Source organism: Dendrobates tinctorius, unplaced genomic scaffold (genome assembly GCF_039654945.1).
Source record: "Dendrobates tinctorius isolate UK_male_01 unplaced genomic scaffold, ASM3965494v1 ptg000023l, whole genome shotgun sequence".
Lineage (NCBI taxonomy): Eukaryota > Metazoa > Chordata > Amphibia > Anura > Dendrobatidae > Dendrobates > Dendrobates tinctorius.
Genome location: NW_027361691.1, coordinates 11,579,009 through 11,593,603, shown reverse-complemented (window position 1 = coordinate 11,593,603; position 14,595 = coordinate 11,579,009). Strand labels below are relative to the sequence as shown.

Genomic DNA, 14,595 nt, shown 5'->3' with positions numbered 1-14,595 from the left:
TGCCCCCATTAATAAATATGCAGATTTTCCCTTCAACCAACTGGGTGTATAGCAAAGACCTTCTCTGTGGGCGTTTGCTTTACCTTCTCTGATGCTGGCCAATCAAAACAGGGCAACACCCCCAGAGCGATCCCAGAGTGGTCCTCTGCTTTGTGACCAGTTGGTTGAAGAGAAAATGTTCATATTTATTACAGAGGGGCATAACTTTGGAACAGAGAGTCACAGAAGAAATAGAAAAACTGTTCCAGAGCCGCAATTGAAGGAGATACTCCCTGTAAATTAAATTTCATTTCAATATAGGATGGAGTAATATAAACTGGACTGGCTACGGTGGAATTTGCTGCCTGACATCCAATCATTTTAATCAATAGATTTTGGAATAATAATTTCCAGAATTGGATTTGTTTAAAATTAATGTTCCTGTGCCGAGATAATCTTATAAATGTGTCCCTGCTGTGTGCTGTGTAATGGCTGTGTCTGACCGTACAGGAACATGGTCTGATCATACCACATCTCCTGGGCAGGGGAGGACACAAAAGAGAGTATACAGATATTACAGCACAGGATTGCAAGTATTTCTTTTAGGTAAACCATTTTTTTTTTTTTTATTTTTTTTTTTAAAAGGCAGGGAAGTGCTGTACCTCCCAAAAAGAATCAGCTGTAATCCCCTGCTGTAATGTCTATGTATTCTCTTTTGCTTTTTCCCCCTGCCCAGGAGCTGTGGTATGATTAGACTATGTTCCTGTACGGTCAGACACAGCCATTACACAGGACACAGCAGGGACACATTTATAAGATTATCTCGGCACAGGAGCATACATGGTCAAACCTCTATGCTAGTCTATATGTAATGTAATCAGGCATGTATCTCTTCTAAAATGGTAATAATTTTTATTTCCTTAGTGCCAACATATTTTGCTGCACTTTACATTACCCAAGATGCTTGTACAGATTATCAGGATCCTGACAGCGCCGGCGTACAGCCTCCGCTGAGCAGGGACTCACCCGCACAGTAGGGACCCTGAGGACCAGAATAGCCAGAAAGTATAGGTGCACAGGACCTTAGTGATGAAGTTTAGCAAGCCGCTACGGGACCTACGGTCATGTGACTGCAAGGGGGCGGGGATTAGTGTCCTGCTTTCACAGAAGACAGAAAACTCAGAGTCAGGCAAAACGGAGGTCATTCACAGTACGGACAGTGAGGTACAGAAGGGGTAAACAGACGGGAGGTCAGACAAAGCAAAAGGTCATACACAAGAGGGCGACGCAGTACCAAGGGGACGAGCAGAGAGAAGTCGGGTCACAAGCAGAGAGTCATACACGAGTGGTAGCGCAGTACAAGAGGGGCAGGCAGAACTCGCAACAGGGACTGAACCGAATAAAAAACAAGCAAGCAAGATATCAGGCACAAGGCACACGTACGCACAAGGTCAACTAACTCAGCCGAGGGCAGGAGTATAACTGACACCGGACCTAGGTCCAGTGAGCATTAAATAGCTGCTCTCTGCCAGGGAGAGGCAGAATAATTAACCCCCGATCAGACCAGGACGGGCCAAAGTGAAACTCCGTCCTGGATCATGACACTGACAATTTCAGACATTACAGAGTAACACATAATTCAACAGATACCAAAAGGAGTGAGGTTCCTGCTCGTAACTTATAATGTATAAGAAAATAGGCATGAAAGGAGAAAGGTAAAAAATGCCTGTACTGTACGATCCAGCCATCAGATTATAATTAGGGTATTCACATAGCGCTGCGTGAACCGGTCACCAGCCAGTGTGTGTACAAGTACAGACACAGAGGGCGAATAAGTCCATGGACTGTGTGTGAACAGATGCTGCGAGTCACAAGATTTTGGAAAAAAATTTGTATGAGCAAAACTGGAACAGCTACATAAATGAGGTGAGGCAAAAGGCCAGTCTAACGAAATGCATTTTTAGGCCACGCTTAAAACTGTGAGTATTGGGAATTAATAGAATTGTCCAGGGTAGTGTTTTCCAGAGAATTTTCGCAGCTCACATAACATCTTAGTTACGGAAGTGAGAGGTTTGTATTATTGAGGATGTTAGTTGTGGACATTAGCCATACATAAGGCAGGGTAGGGTGGTAGACTGACGAGGGAGGAGATGTAGGGTGGTGCTGAACGTTGGAGTGCTTTGTGGGTGAGAGAGATAAGTTTATATTGGACTCTGTAGCAGATGGGCAACCAGTGCAATGGCTGGCATAGGGTAGAGGCATCGGTGTAATGGTTGGAAAGGAATATTATCCAGCTGCATTCAAGACTGATTGAAGAGGGGAGAGTTTAGTAGGAGGGAGACCAGTCAGTAGAGAGTTGCAATAGTGCAGACAAGAATGAATAAGAGCAACAGTAAGAGTTTTTGCAGAGTCAAAGATCAAATTCTAGAGATATTTTTGAAGTGTACTGTAGGTAACATGACTGATTGGAGGTAGGGCATGAAGGAAGGATCAGGGTCAAATATATCCTCAGGGCAGTGGCGTATTCCCGGGGAGCAATGGTAGACCCACACACGGAAATGGCAATTTTGAGTTTGGGAAGGTTAGAATAGGTGGGAAACAAAAGGAGTTCAGTTTTTGACAAATTCAGTTTTAGGTAGAGGGAGAACATGATGTTAGAGACAGCAGACAGACAATCCCTGGTATATTGTAGTAATTTAGGGGTGATGTCAGGAAAAAATGTGCATATACTGTAATGAACTGTGACTATGCATCAACCAAAGACAGTACCTAGATGAAAGTGTGGGGGGGGGGGGGGGCAGGGTCCTTATGGTGAGGCCTCTAAATTTGGCATTACAAATATTTTCTTAACAGGTTAAGACCCTGATTCATTACCACTGGTGTTTTGTACGTAAGTCCTAATGAAGAGTGTGTTGGAAAAAATGTGTCAAAGTTGCCACCAGAAAATGGAACACCGTATATTCCTGTTGTAAATTTTGACACATAAATTGTAAATTGCTGTGATGTAACTTGTAATGAATTTGCTAGGCCGGCTAGGCAACACCCCAACAGAGTTGTCAGAACTGGCCATAACTAGTATGGAAATGCGAAAAGTCATAACATTTTTGCAGAATTTAGAATTTTGCAAAAACTTTGCAACCATTTCAGAGTTTTCATGCGTAAAGTTTGATGAATTGAGGCGAAAGCATCCATTCTGATCATATAATTGTTCTGTGCGCATGGCTACATGTTAAATAATTCTGCACAATTTTAATAATCAGAATAATTTCTGCTTTGTTCTTTCTGAACTATTTTAAATTGAACTGACTTTCCACTTTGGAGGTCAAAATGTTAATTTGCGAGGTTAAGAGACACGTTTTTTACAATTAGATATCCGAAATGAGGTCTTTTCCACCACTTCAGATGATGTTTCATGTCTCTTTACATTTGAGAAGAGATTAGGGTGAAGAATTTATTGTTATATCAAAGTGGCAAAACTTTTTAATTAGGGAAGTTAAAGAAGAACTTTGGATGGAAGTGTCAATACTGGACCAAATGTTGACTTAACAATGCAGTCTTGAGGAACTATGTAATTCGACAATTATTAATCTTTTGGTGAATGTTACCATTAACACCGAAGACTTTGACCATTAAAAACATTAATTAAAAATTTATAATTTGTAAAGTGAGATTGGTGAAAACTGACTGACCACAGATGTACAAAAAGTCCTTTGGCCAACAGCTGTCAGTCATTATCTCTTCATGAACTTGCACAATTGACTTGGTTGCCTCAATAATTTTTCAGTAATGATCAAAGGATCTAAGAGGCTAGCTTACTAGACACATCTTCTCTTATGGGAACCATATTAAAATTGAATCAGCCAGTCCACAGATTGATGATGTGCCAACTAAAGATAAGCCCAGGCCAAATTTTGGAGCAGCCAGAACCTGGGACCGCACTGATATAGATGAGGGAGAGATTGTTTTCACTCACAGGCATCCATCTTTATTACTTGTCACACAAAGTTATCTCACTTAAAGGGTTATTCTCATGTTATGAAATTTGTATAGATACTTGAAAATAAGCAGGTTTGCAATTGACTTTCTTTTTCTATCAGCTATTGTTCTGGTGCTATAAGAATTTTTGTCTTACATTGTTTAATACTTATTTCCAAGGAGACTGATCACCATAGCCAAAGTATGAGCAATAGTTTCCTTCCAGACTGAGGAGTTAACTCCTGAGATCCCAGACACCGCTCACTAGCCAATTAATTTCTATACAGCAGTTAGAAAACTCCCTCTCTCTCTCAGCTACTGATACAGAGTAGAAATGAGCGAATTTGTTCAGATTCAATTCCGAATATGATCAGAATCGAATATTGTTTTTGCAATATTGCTCGAACACAGACGAACGTCCTTAGAGTCAATGGGAGTAGAAATTAATGAATATGTTCGGAACCGATCATAAGACAAACATTCGGCAAGAATAGTGTTCGAATATGGTCTGAATATGTTAACATCTGATTCGGGGTCAAAATCTGAACAAATTCGCTCATCTCTAATCCAGAGCTGCTGTTATCAGTCCTGCAAAATCACATTTTCCTTGTCCCTACATTCGGCTGTCTGTAGAGCAGTTCTTCTATTCATGGCTCACTTTCCATGTGCTTGTTCAAACACATTATTTTCCCTGTATGCAAACACAGTGATAGCAAGGAGGCTTCAGAACAAGCTACTGACAGATTTGGATGTGTTAGAACTGTCACTCAAGGAGGAACGCCCTCCCATTCAGCAGCAAGGAAGTGAAGAGGTTGGAGAGCTGTGTGCTCCAGAATATATATGTTAAGAATAACTCTTTAAGAGGATTAAGATAACTGAACATTGCTCAAGCCATTGTCCGATATCAAGTTAGGAGATGAATTACAGTTTATTGTGCCGTAATATCTCAATGCTGTATTGTCTGAGTCAAGGTAACCTTTCCTAGATCTGTATCTATAAATTGGGACCAGTGGCGTAATTTGAAGAGCCCCAATGCAAAATCTCCAACAGGGCCTCCAAATATTATAGGTCTATAAAAGTACTCATCTTGTCATATAGGTTAAAGGGACCATTCGAGTCCCTCTAAGCTCGTGCAAATGGAACCCTTGCACCTATTATAGTTATGCCCCTGATCGTGACACATTTTCTAATATAAGTACATTAGTGCTATATTAATTTATTAGAAACACATCCAAAGATGTTTTCAGGCTGGACAACCCCTTTAAGTAATACTGTATAACCCCAGCGAGACTACCACAAAGACTAAAATGTGGGACAGTGTCCTCTTATCTAATCTGTGCAGGCTGCTGGAGAAGCTTAATCTATGCAATTTTCCAACTTGCTTAATGTTAGTCATTATTATATTCATTATTGTATTCATTATTGTATCTGTGGATAGAACTCTTTTCCCGTAGTAATAGTTTTTGATGCTCAACTGCTTGTTCAGCTTAGCACTTATTAAAGGGGTATCTCAAGGGTGTCGACATTTACCTTTCTGCAGATTTGGTTATTTACGCTCACACCAATTGATTGTGATTTCCTCACAATACCATTTGAATACATTGTCACAACATGGTAAAAAAACCTCTTGACAGACTGCTTCACGTCACACCTACTGCCTGGCCACTTATAGATGTGGGAAGCATAAGCACCTCCTGACAGATTATCTCAATTTACCATTTTGTTTTTTTCAAAGTTGGTCATAGGCAACACTCCTCTTTATGGAGAGCCAAGAATAAAGTAAGGCAGATAAAAAACGGTGGGTTGCACCCTAAACATTTGATTCTGTAGACACTTCTGGTAGAAGGAGTTGCAATGTGCCACTTCCACCATGCCGCCTCCTTGACTCTTTTATGGGATTTTCTCAGTTGATCTTTTTCTTTTTAGACTTGGCTGTGGATTTCAGCACCCTTATGCTTGTACTGCGCAGAACGATTATATCGATTCTTCCGAAGCACTAAACCGGTGACCATCACCTCTGTCATTCATCATCCTTGTAATGTCATTGAAATCAGAATGATTAAAGATCATTTCAAAGCAAGACCTGGTCAGGTGAGCAAAATGGAAACCAAATCTTTCTTCCTAAAAATGAAACACAGATCGTCATCTGTATTCGGGAGCAATGTGGTCACCTATTTCTACTCCTATGAACAAACAACAAACCTATGGGTGTGGATCTACCACTTACCTAGTATTGAACCAGTTGGTAATTAAAGGGTTAATACTATCATTAAAAGTTAGGATAGGTGATAATTTGCAGATTGGTGGGACACCCCACAAATCCTAAGAACAGGGGCTCTGAAAACCCCTTTGGAATAGAGCGGGATAGCGCATACGGGCGAGTACTGCCGGAGAAAGTCAAGTGCAGCCATATACCATCTCCAGGAATCTTTATTACTGTTTCATTCCGATGGAGCATTTCATAGCCCCGATTTCTGGATCGGGGAGGGTCCCAGATCTGCCCCCCACCTCTCAACAATTCACATCATTGAGTAGGTAAATAACCCTTTAGTACTACATGACAGATGGTGGTACTAGAACTTTGCAGCAAAAATGTAATGCTTTACCCTCACCCCATGGATGCTTTGAGCTTCTCCTAGTAATGGTGTAGTGAAGGCAGAATGTTGACTTTTGTTACGCCTTTATTGTCCTGTAATCCATTGCACTCTCGATTTTCTAGTACATCATTCTACAATGCCCAAGAGTGTCCGCGCTGGAAAACCATCCGTTCACATTGACAATGGTAAGTGTAGAGATAAATATTTTAGTTTTTTTATGCCCTACACAATAATGCCATATGAGGCTTCAATAATGGCGCCATATCATTCCATAGTACCCTTCCCTTACAACGTCCACATGCGAGCCCAAATATTGCCGCAGTATAGACCAGTACAGATCAAGAAATGGAAAACGCTGTCCAGTTGTGAGTAAAAAAGGGGATTTTCTTCACTTGTTATCTGGTGATCCAACTGCTAGGACCCCTACTGATTCTGACAATGACCCCCTACTGATCGCGAATTGAACTGATCGGCAATTTTGTTCGGTGGAGGTGCCGGGTGTCAGACCCCCCATCCATCTAATATTTGATAATGCATAGGTCATCAATATAAATTTAATAGAACAACTTTCTACAGGTCTTTCAACCTGACAATGGACCCTTTTTTAGGACCACCTACGAAGCTGGACAATTGACCTACTCAATAAAATTGATCTTGAATCGCATGTGAAAAAAAAAAAAAAAAGCGCATAAATAACATATTAATATTACACATATAAAGTTGAAGATTCTTAAAGGGTATTCCTATGTTAGGTAATTACGGTATATCTGTAGGATTTGCATAAATCCATGACATGATCCTACCCATCACTAGAATGGGCGCCCGTTGACCCATTTACTGATTCCCTGCTGCCACGTTCTCCATACACTTGGATGCAGTAATCTCTGTAAAGTTAAGTCTATGGGTGCCCCCTCTTCCCGACAGGTGCCAGAGGTTGGACACACAATTGTCATGTATTATGGCATACGCTGTAAATAAGCTATAATTGCCTATAAAAGGAACATCCCCTTAAGGAAATATAATTTTATGACAGTATAATTTATGGTATTTATGTCATTTTGTTTGCTAGAATTAAACCCCTAAGTTACAATATGGCAAAGGCGCAAAATAAATGCCAAAGAGAACAATGATAATTTGTAATGCTTAGTCATCTAGGCCGCTATTAATGCCGGGTGCATACAACCATGGCCTAATTGATAATGAACAGCGAGTGTTATAATAGGTAATTACTGCTATTTCCAGATCCCATTTAGAATCTTAGAAAGCGTCCTCCTTCCAGATGTTGTTTATAGGTCACCGTTTACCCGTAGGCTGCCCAAGGTCGCCGTTTTGACAGTCCATCCTTTATGGTATTACTCATTACACTGTAACCTGCTACAAAGCATTGAGCGATTACACACATTTTCACAGCAGACATCCAGCGGTGTTAAATGTAATGGACCGACGACATTTATTGACACTAATGGATCTGGGAAAACAGCCGCGGAAAAAAAAAATATATATATTCTAGGTTTATTACATTATCTTGAGAATCGAATATTTAAGCATCTGAAGCACGATTTCTATAGCAGTCCGACACTGATGAAATGTATTTATTTTATAAAGGTTGTTGCAACAATCGATCGATCGCGGAGGATCGAATTAGAGTAGAATTTTCCGAATTCCGATGTTCCAAATGAAATCAAACATTCTCCAGTTTGATTCCTGAAGACTGCAAAAAACAAAAATTCCCAGCGCCATTTCACATGCTGCACACTCAGTGAGCGGGCTAACGACATGTGGAGTGGCAGCGCGCGTTTCCCCATAATGCCTAGCAGTAATCCAATCACATGGTGTTGCACAGCCAATGAGGGGGCCTATCATAGGCAGTATGAAACATAGGGGCAGCCAGCGGACACCATTTTTCGCCTGTACTGTCTAAGGATGGGAGCTCAGTGCGCACAGCATAGGAACAGAAAACAATAGTTTTGGTGTACTATTTCATTGCTGATTGAAAATGGGAGTGATAGTCTCAGCCTGTGAACAGAAATTCAAGATTCCAGTGGTATATAGTGATCTACAATAAAATATGATATTGTGATACCGTGTTAGCCAGAAAGATCGATGTAAATACTTTTGTGTCTAAAAATGACAAAAGTATTCTAAAAGGTATTACTAATAGAATACTTTTTGTCGTTTTTGGACAAAAAAGTATTTACAGTGATATATAGTAAAATTATGTAGCATCTCATCGTCACACCAATCAGCTGCTTTTTGTTTTGTTTTCACACTATGCCAGCAAGCAAAGGTGATATTTAACGCCTTAAAGACCGCCGATACGCCTTTTAACAGCAGCAGGTAAAAGTATATATTCTTTAGCGCCGCTTTTTAATGGCGCTAAGAGATAAGGCTATAGCCCCACCTCGTGTCGGAACATGATTCGGGCCTGTTTTTACCATACCCTGTCACTTGATCACTGGGTAATGGCAATCGCAAAAAAGTCAGGTTTTCCATTAATTTCTCTCTCCACTGATATGATCTAGCATACCAGAGAAGAGAGAAATGGGGTTCCCCGAGCCTACCCCTCGGTACCTCCGCCATCTCGGGATCCTCCTGCTCCATCCCCCGGCTCTCCACATGATCTTCCTGGAAGAAAAATTGCACCCGCCGAGATCTGCCTGCCGATACCTGGCAACAATAGGTCATTTATCCTATTGGTTTATTTTCATCATTGTGATAGACCCTATCACAGTGATCAAAATATAAAAAAAATTCTAAATCAAACCCCCTTTGTCAACCCCTTAGTTAGATAAAAATAATTTTTTTTTATTTTTTCTATTCTTTGCAGTTATGGTTGGGATTAGGTTTGGGGTTGGTGTTGGGGTTAGGGTTGGGGTTAGAGCTGTCATTAGGTTTGGGTCAGGGTTGTGGTTAGGGTTGGGGTTGTATTGGGGGTTAAGGTTGTGGTTATAGGTCCGTGGCAAACATCCGACCGCACTCGGGCGACATCCAACTGTGGCCCGATTTTCCCGGACTTACTGAATGGAGATGGAACCTTTTTTTTTTTTTTTAATTCTCCTCATTCTAGATAATTGGATCACACTATGATTACTAAACAGTGATCAGATCAGAGTCTGATGAGAGTTGATTACCATAATCGGCCATTTTTCTCGGATGAGAGCTAATCGGTCATGTAACCCTAGCCTGAGACAAGTTCTTTAACTTTCGTCATACTTGAGTTTTCAGATTAACCTAGAGAATGGCTTAAAAATTTTTGACATATTTCTGCAATTCAGTTCTTAAGTTTGTGACCAGGCATAAAATTGCCTTTCCTATTACCATTCATTGGAAAGAATGGGCCGCCAGTTCTCGTATGCCGAGCAAAGAGGCATTGAAAGCGACTACACGAAGAGTGATAAATTTTCTGCAAAAACGCAAACATCTGCTTTCTGTGTCTGGCCAACTTGCATAGTTAAACATGCGCTAATTGCACGAGGTTCTGATTTAAAAGCCACCTGATGTATACGCTGGACGGGTTTTCTGCTCGCATTTCTCAGCGGCCACCTACGTATACAGCATTTTTTTTTTTTTTTTTCGTTCGTCATTAATACAGCCTGTATGGATTGCATTTATAGCTTCATTTAAGAAGGATTAAACGGTTAATCGCGCAAGCATAAATCGGCGGTATTACTTTTATCATGTCATATGGCGATAAAAATGTTATTTATTAAGAGTAAAAACATGCTACAAAATGAGAAATAACCCCAAACCGGTATCAGATTATTGATTCGCCTTCTCTTATAAACTTGCTTAGAGTACACAAATCTATTTGTTACCATGAATTATAACCTGTAGTAGAAAACTAAGGAGCCAGAAGCCGTCATTCCAGATAATAAATTAGTTCTTATAGGTAAAAAAAAATAAAAATAAAACTAAAAATAAAATGCCATTCCCACCCTTAGAAAAGTTTTCTAATTTGGCAAATTCTTTTTTGTTGGGGGGGTTAGCAAAAAAAAAATCATCTAGAATCTGTTAGGAATTTAAAGTATATCACAAAAGTGAGTACACCCCTCCCATTTTTGGAAATATATTATTATATCTTTTCATAAGACAACACAGAACAGCTGTCTAAACTGCTAGGCAACAAAGGTGAGTACACCCCTAAGACAAAATGGTCAAATTGTGCCCAAATTGTTAATATTTTGTGTGGCCTATCCATAATTTTTTTCCAAGCACTGCCTTAACCGTCTTGTCACTTGAGCTTCACAGGTTGTCACTGGAGACCTCTTACACTCCTCCATGACGACATCATGGAGCTGGTGGATGTTGGAGACCTTGTTCTTCTCCACCTTCCATTTGAGGTTGCCCCACAGATGCTCAATAGGGTTTAGGTCTGGAGACGTACTTGGACACCACCTTTACGCTCAGTTTCTTTAGCAAGGCAGTGGTCGTCTTGGAGGTGTGTTTGGGGTTGTTATCATGTTGAAATACTGCCCTGCGGCCCAGTTTCCAAATGGAGTGGATCATGCCCTGCTTCAGTATGTCACAGTACATGTTGGCATTCATGGTTTCCTCAATAAACTGTAGCTCCGGCAGTACTCATCCAGCCCAAAACCATGATACTCCCACCACCATGCTTGACTGTAGGCAAACACGCTTGTCTTTGTCCTCTCAACTGGTTGCCGCCACACACGCTTGATACCATCTGAACCAAATAGATTTATCTTGGCTTCATCAGACCACAGGACATGGTTTCAGTAATCCATGTCCTTAGTCTGCTTGTATTAAGCAAACTGTTTACAGGCTTTCCTGTGCATCATCGTTAGATGAGGCTTCCTTCTGGGATGACTGCCGTGCAGACCTATTTGCTGCAGTGTGCGGTGTATGGACTGAGCACTGATAGGCTGAGCCCTCACACCTTTAACCTCTACAGCATTGCTGGCAGCTTTCATTTGTCTATTTTGAAAAGACAACCACTGAATATGATGCTGAGCCCGTGCACTCTGCTTCTATGGTCGACCATGGCGTGGCCTGTTCTGACGGGAACCTGTGTTGTTACAGCACTGTATGGTCTTGGCCACCGTGCTGCAGCTCAGTTTCAGGGTGTTTGCAATCTTATGTCCCAGGACATTTTTATGTAGAGCAACAATTCTTTTTTTTTTTTTTCAGATCCTCAGTGAGTTCTTTGCCATGAGGGGCCATGTTGAGTTTCCCATAACCAATATGAGAGAGCTGGAGAGCGATAACACAAAATTTACCACACCTGCTCCCTATTCACACCTAAGACCTTGTAACACTAATGAGTCACATGACACCAGGGAGAGATAATGGCTAATTGGGCACAATTTGACCATTTTGACTTAGGGGTGTACTCACTTTTGTTGTCAGCAGTTTAGACATTAATGGGTGTGTATTGACTTATTTACAGGGCACCAAATTCACACTGTTATACAAGCTGTATTCTGACTACAGTACATTGTACCAAAGTGTCAGATCTTCGGTGTAATCCCATGAAAACATATAATACAATATTTGCAAAAATGTGAGGGGTGTACTTACTTTGGTGATATACTATAGCATTAAGCATTTAGTTTACCTACAGCTCCTCTACATAGTACCAAGTATATTGGTGTAATCCATACCCTCTCCAAATTATTGATTTCACTTTTGAAAGACGGACTTTTCTTTAACTAACTGAGAATGCTGATCAAGAGCTATTAAAGGGGATATCTGGGACTTGAAAAAAAGTGTCTAAGCACTAGAGCAGGAAGGTAGTTTCTGCCTGCCTGCCTGTTATGCCCTGCTCCGTTCTACACCAGCACAGAGCGGTCACAAACTTCTGCTGATGTCCCGCCAACAGAGCAGTAGTTTCTCTTCCTGTTGACAGGGCAGGACTACTGGTGTCATGCTGATAGTCGGCTCTCTGCTGCCTAATTGGGGGAAGCCAGCTGTCAATCGACATTACACCAGTAGTCCCGCCTTATCAACAGGAGGATAATCTGCTTCTTTGTTGACAGGGATGAAGCTGAATCTCTGGCAGGGTCGGTCAATGATCGGCGCTGGTTACTACAGACAGGTAGTTGCTTCTGTTAGCAACTACATGCCTTTTTTTTTTTTTAAAGTCCCGGGTATCCCGTATAACAGCGTGAGCATGTCTGTAACAAGCAACATACAGTAGCATTTACTGTAAAGCTAAGTTTGGAGAAACCGCTTAAATGCTGTAATCAATAGCAACCACAGCATCTAAGGAGGTTCACCATGAAAGTGGGACCATTAGTACCCAGCAAGTATGCCTGAAAAGAACTCCCAAGTGTGCCATAGGTATATGCCCATTAGACCATTGGTGAACAAGAAATGGCAGCACACCACAAGATTTCTATGGGGCCTTAAAGCTGGAGGGGGCCCGGTACCAAAAATTCCTGACTCCTGTATGCTGTCTTCTTACTTCTCCCAGCATCAGCTGCATATCCATGGCAGAATTCAGGAGGATTGAATCATTAGCACACGCTAATAATACAATCAATGACAACTACAGCATCTACATAATCACAGATGGAGAGGACTCATTAGTACCCTAAAATAACAGGGTGCTGCAGGGCTACCATAGCACCCAAGGGTCTGAATAAGGTTCCCACGTTGGCTATAATCAACTGGACATTAGGTCAGTGGCATACCACCAGTAGAACAGGGCCTCAAGACCGCTATGGTGTCCACCCACTCTCCCAACATCCACCCTATATGTGCTGCAGGATTCGTAAGGACTTGAGAGTGCCAGCTGTCTTACGCAGCAGACACCGGCTGATATAGGCTGCAATTGGGATTGGAGCTGCTTCTGTTAGAGTAATTTAACCTCTCAGATGGAATAGCGAACAGTGAAGGTGGCATCTAAATGATAAGACAGAGAAGCTACTCTATCACCTCCGGCATCATTACTGAAACCTGATGATGAGCTGTTTATTGGCAGCAAGGAATCCTAGGGGGATGCAATGTAAAATTAAGCTTAAAACATTTTAGCAAAAAAGTAATCTTACTTTTTTATATTATTTTGTTAATAATAATTTTTTCAATTTTTTAAACTGTTTATTGTAAAATTATATTTATTATGGAATCAGAATTGGGGTCTTTGTCCCAACATTATGGCACTCTCAGATTAAATAGCAAAAACTAGTTGACTCCTTTAATTGAGTGATGGAACTGAATAATTAGGGGTAACCTAGGTCACTAAAGGGGCTTTCCCAAAAGATAAGGTAAGGGATGAGCTGATCATTCGAAATTCAAATTTGCTAGCATTGCCAAATTTTCCCAGATAACTTGATTTGTGTTGAAAGAAGAGACATAGAAGGAAAAGGAGAAGTGGAGACAGGGATAACTCCATGCAAGAATCAAGGTTTTTGCAGATTCAATCTCACTCTTTTACCAAGTAAATAGCTTAGTCTTGCTTTAGAGCTCTGCAGAGGTGGGGATTTAGGGTGTCTAGTTCCCACCCCTGAGCTTCATTTTTTCAATAATTACAATACAATTGATCCTAAGAAAAAAATAAAACCTGTCCTCCATAACATGTTGGATTAAAGCGGTTGAGCGAGGACCACAAAACCCTAGTATAACACTAGTAGATAAAGTAATTATAATTTGGTTATTAATATTTTGTAGCAAATTCTATGGTTTTATTTCCTGGTTGATCTCTGCATTTTAATATTTTAGTGCCCAACGGACACCAAAGCCACATTTGCAGTTCACATAAAAGTGGTGGGAGACTGGACAGGTATGTTTCACAGAAAATAAAAGGATTTTCACTTTTACGTTTGTGAACTTTCCATTGCGATGTGATCGTTGCCTTGATGCTGAACATGATGCATTGTATTGTAAATACTGGTAAAGACAGTTTATTATGGTTTGACGTTTCTCCAGAAACAAAGCATAACAACGAAGGGGTAATAAAGAAATCGTACTCGCGTCACTCTTCACTATCCTAGTGCCGCATCCCCCCTCCAATCCCCTGCTGGCTCGCTTCGTCCCTCCGGCTCTGATCTTCTCTTCCAGTTCTGGTCTTTTGCTCCTCACGAGG

At 40.9% G+C, this 14,595-nt stretch overlaps 1 protein-coding gene across 5 annotated transcripts in view; it reads left to right on the top strand.

Moving 5' to 3' along the window:
* NOX4 (NADPH oxidase 4) overlaps nt 1–14,595 on the top strand; it is a 372,675-nt gene that overhangs the window by 175,951 nt on the left and 182,129 nt on the right. For all 5 annotated transcript variants that reach the window (XM_073569264.1, XM_073569267.1, XM_073569265.1 and 2 more), the window contains 3 exons: nt 5,881–6,045; nt 6,674–6,736; nt 14,232–14,292. In XM_073569264.1, the coding sequence (XP_073425365.1) occupies nt 5,881–6,045; nt 6,674–6,736; nt 14,232–14,292 (289 nt within the window). The remainder of the gene's footprint in view (nt 1–5,880; nt 6,046–6,673; nt 6,737–14,231; nt 14,293–14,595) is intronic.